Below are 3,798 nucleotides of genomic sequence, written 5' to 3' on the forward strand. Positions count from 1 at the left end.
CAAGGTCAAATCGAATGAACGCAAGGCAGTTGCGCAGAAAAAGACGTTCAAGAAGGCTGTTGCGCTGCAGCAACACCGACAAGATGTGCCAGTTGCCAACAATACGAAACAGCCTGGCCGCTTTGTTCACCATGGAAACGACCAACAACCGAATCAAAACACACCGGCGCTTCGGGAGCAGCCGGCCCGAGTCTCGCAGGCTCCTGGGCGTGTACACTACGTCATTAAACAGGAGCAATGCGCGACAGTGGAGCAGACTGCGTATGGCATAGCGCAGCACCAGCTTCCCGCGCATTGGGAAGCACAGTACCAGCCTCCATATGGTTTCCCGGAAGAGCAATCTCCAGCCTCGGACACTTCATATGAAACTTACGCTATCAAGGATCACAACATCCCGGTAGAGTATTTGCCGGTCACCGCGCAGCACCAGGAGCGGGTATATGGGGAGGCAATACAAGAGGAGCTCGCCGCAGCGGTCGGCTGGGAAGCCCAGAACAAATGCGTCCCTTGGCCGGTGGCAGGAGGCTACGCTCCCGATGGCCACATCACTGAAGGCGAGGGTGGAAGCCTACAGGGCAAGGAAATTGGAGTATCACATCTATTTGGATCGATGACGTTGCACGCGAATGTGATGAGGACGCAGGAGATGCAGGGTGAACATGAGGGCACGCTGGGCGATAGATATGAAGACCAAGTGTGTTCACCAGCACTCCCATTGTCGATGAGCACAGAGAGCGACGAAGTGCTGGCGGCAATCGCTTGCGGGATGGAGGGTGCTTCGCACATGACGGATGCGCCATCTCCCCTACCGTCGGCGTCGGAGTCGATGGCAGCGGGGTTGCAGCGGTGTCTACAGAGCATCGCTGGACGAATTGCATCACAGGAACTGATGCTGCACCGCCTGAACGAGGTGCAGTTTCAACTACTCGCCGACGGGAACATTGGAGATGCGGTGTCACAGGCGCGCCGGGAGATTGCCGGGCTGAGGGACTACGGTCGTGATACGATAGAAGTGATGAGGGGGTTTGCTACAGCTCTGCTTGGCGGAAGGGAGTGAGACGTGGGACCAAGGTTGGAGGAAAAGGCTTTAGTTGTAAGTAATGCGTGCTCATCGTGTGTTTGTCGTTCAGTAAATTTTTTTTGCGTGTTTCAAAGTGTGCGAAACGGGTGGTGTCGGTAGAGTTTGAAGCAAGAGTGCAGATGCGGCCGTCGCCGCGCTACAGTACGAGCGAGATAGAAGGGTTCGACCTGAACAGGTGGCGTTAACGCCACCTGCATAGAGCATCGCGAATGGGACATGGGCAACCTATCATTCGTAAGGCATGTGTGCGGGCAGCGGCAGCGAGCGGGACGCTGTATCGAGGGACGAGGGAGAAAGGAAAGGGTGGAAGAGGGACGGACGTGGGAGAAGAGTGTCTGAAGAGTGTCTGAAGAGTGTCACGGGCGACTCATTGGCATGTTGGCTTGAATGTTTGAAGGTCATTGCAAGAGCGGATGCGAGATTTCAACGTCACAGGAGTGATGGAAAAACTTGGACAAAGACGAGAAGAACGATAGAACGATACTGGTACAGTTGCATACATATCATGTATACATACCGATCATAAGGCCAAAAGCCTCCCAGTGCTCCGTGGGGGAGGTTTCGACGGCTAGATACAAAAAATCGCTGACGCGTCTCTCATCTTGTCAGACTTCGAATAATTGAACAACTGAAGGGGGTTTGCCCTACATTTTGGACAACGCCAAAATAGCTCGGATATGCAAATTATTTGAAAACAACCGTATGGGGGAGGTGGGGGGGCGCAGCGGCCGCGAGGAAGGGCGCGGCTCTACAGCGCTGGGAGGGGCCGGCTGTGGACGCGGAGTCGTGCGGTGTGACGCGCACGTGTTGACAGCACGAGCGCGAGTCATAGGCTCACGGCGCAACGGGCGTCACGGGGTGGGGCGCGAATTTTGCGATTTCGTGGGAGAGGCGTCGGACACCAGCGACGGCGTCGGTCACCTTTATAATAATATTAAAAACGTCAATAAATGTTGCAGATTTCAATTGTATGTCGCCAATTTTTACAGCATACATCTACTTTACGGCGCGGGGGCGGGGGGGAGAGAGAGGGGGACGCACATCGTCTTTCAGCCCACAAAAACTGTACGCATGTGATTTGGGACGTACCGTATATTTTCATAATCAATTTGAATCCAACACGTCACCCGCCGCCTGGAAACAAGATGACGACGTTGTGCTCTGTAGAGCATGACGTCATTGTTACTAGAGAAAGTTTTGGAATAATAAAAATAATGGCAACATTATAATAGTATATATGAAATATTTTTTCAAAATATTACATATATACTATTATAATTTTGTAATATTTTTTCAAAATATTACACGAACAAAGGCTGTACGATTTTCATTAAGGACATATATTTTCATCGCCAATTCGAACATTACACGTCATCCCGCATTATAGAAACATGATTACTACGTCATGGTCATTCATTTACTGAACGCGGTTGTGCAGTCGTACTGCGTACTGCTGATGCTTTAAAATTTATTATTAAGGGATGAGCCACCGCCCTAAACGGACAATTAAAAAATTAAAAAAACCAGTTGGCATAAACTAGGCGCACTGCAAACAGAATACAAATCCTATTGTGGCGCCAATATGCCTATGCCCTTGCGTATTATTCGAAGGACTGGTTCATGCAGGAATTAAAAAAACAGAACTATCTCACACATACCAGCTGATATGAGTGAATGTATTAAATTATTATACTAAATGCAAGAATCATAACAATTTTACTTCTTTTAACTTGACGATGTTACGGTGGAGGAGTGTAGTTACAATTATAGAACTTTACCACAATTTGTCTTGTATGGACAAATAAAATCCCCCATTTGTGTAAAAGGTGTATCATGTTTGTTCAACATACGTGTAGGGGTTAAAGGAAGGAACAATGTTCACACGGTACATACCAGTACTCTGACGTAACATGGGGATTACATGTGCAGCATGAACTTGAAGGATTTAGATTAGGGGATATTTGCTTTTATAATATAGAGATTGGGATATTTCCTATACCCATGTCCGAACAGACGCGCGTTCAGGTGGGCTGAAATTAAGCGCAAATTTACTTCGGTCTGACGGAGTGCGCATTGGCTAGAAAAAAATCTGGAAAAATTTCAATGCGCACAGGGCCAAATTTGATTATTTTATCATACCGGATGGACGTCGAAAATTGCCGACATGCATCCGACGGTCTGACGGAGTGCGCATTGGCTAGAAAAAAATCTGGAAAAATTTCAATGCGCACAGGGCCAAATTTGATTATTTTATCATACCGGATGGACGTCGAAAATTGCCGACATGCATCCGACCGCAACCGTTGGCCGGATGGACGTCATCCTCGCTGTCATGTCGCGTCATTGATCCCGTTCGTCGCTGTCACGATATCATTCGCGGTTCCCCTATTCACGCCCCTGAATCCCGACGCGCATCTACTGGCTGGCGCTCCTCGTAACGCGCGTCTATTGGTTCACTACTGATCTCACTTACTCTGTCCGTTTCACTCCTTCCCCCGCCCTGAATGACCACATACTGTATGAGACAATCTCATCCGCACGTTCTCTGGAACCACACCGCTCCCCTTCCGTACTCCTGTTGCCCCTCCTCCAACGCGCCCGCCCTCTTACGACTATCCCTGTCCGTTTAGGGAATTAGGGGAATTAGGTGATTGGGCGATTTAGGCGATTTAAAGGAGGACGGAGATTAGCGGGATTTAAGCGATTGGGGGAGTAGG

The 3,798-nt window shown here is 49.3% G+C and overlaps 1 protein-coding gene across 1 annotated transcript; it reads left to right on the top strand.

Moving 5' to 3' along the window:
• The first annotated feature begins 889 nt into the window (after positions 1 to 889).
• On the top strand, positions 890 to 1,057 carry CHC_T00002688001 (hypothetical protein). The gene has a single exon (XM_005713940.1). It carries the CDS (start codon positions 890 to 892, stop codon positions 1,055 to 1,057), a length of 168 nt encoding a protein of 55 aa, XP_005713997.1.
• The last annotated feature ends 2,741 nt before the right edge of the window (positions 1,058 to 3,798 follow it).

Source organism: Chondrus crispus, genomic scaffold (genome assembly GCF_000350225.1).
Source record: "Chondrus crispus Stackhouse genomic scaffold, scaffold_15, whole genome shotgun sequence".
Lineage (NCBI taxonomy): Eukaryota > Rhodophyta > Florideophyceae > Gigartinales > Gigartinaceae > Chondrus > Chondrus crispus.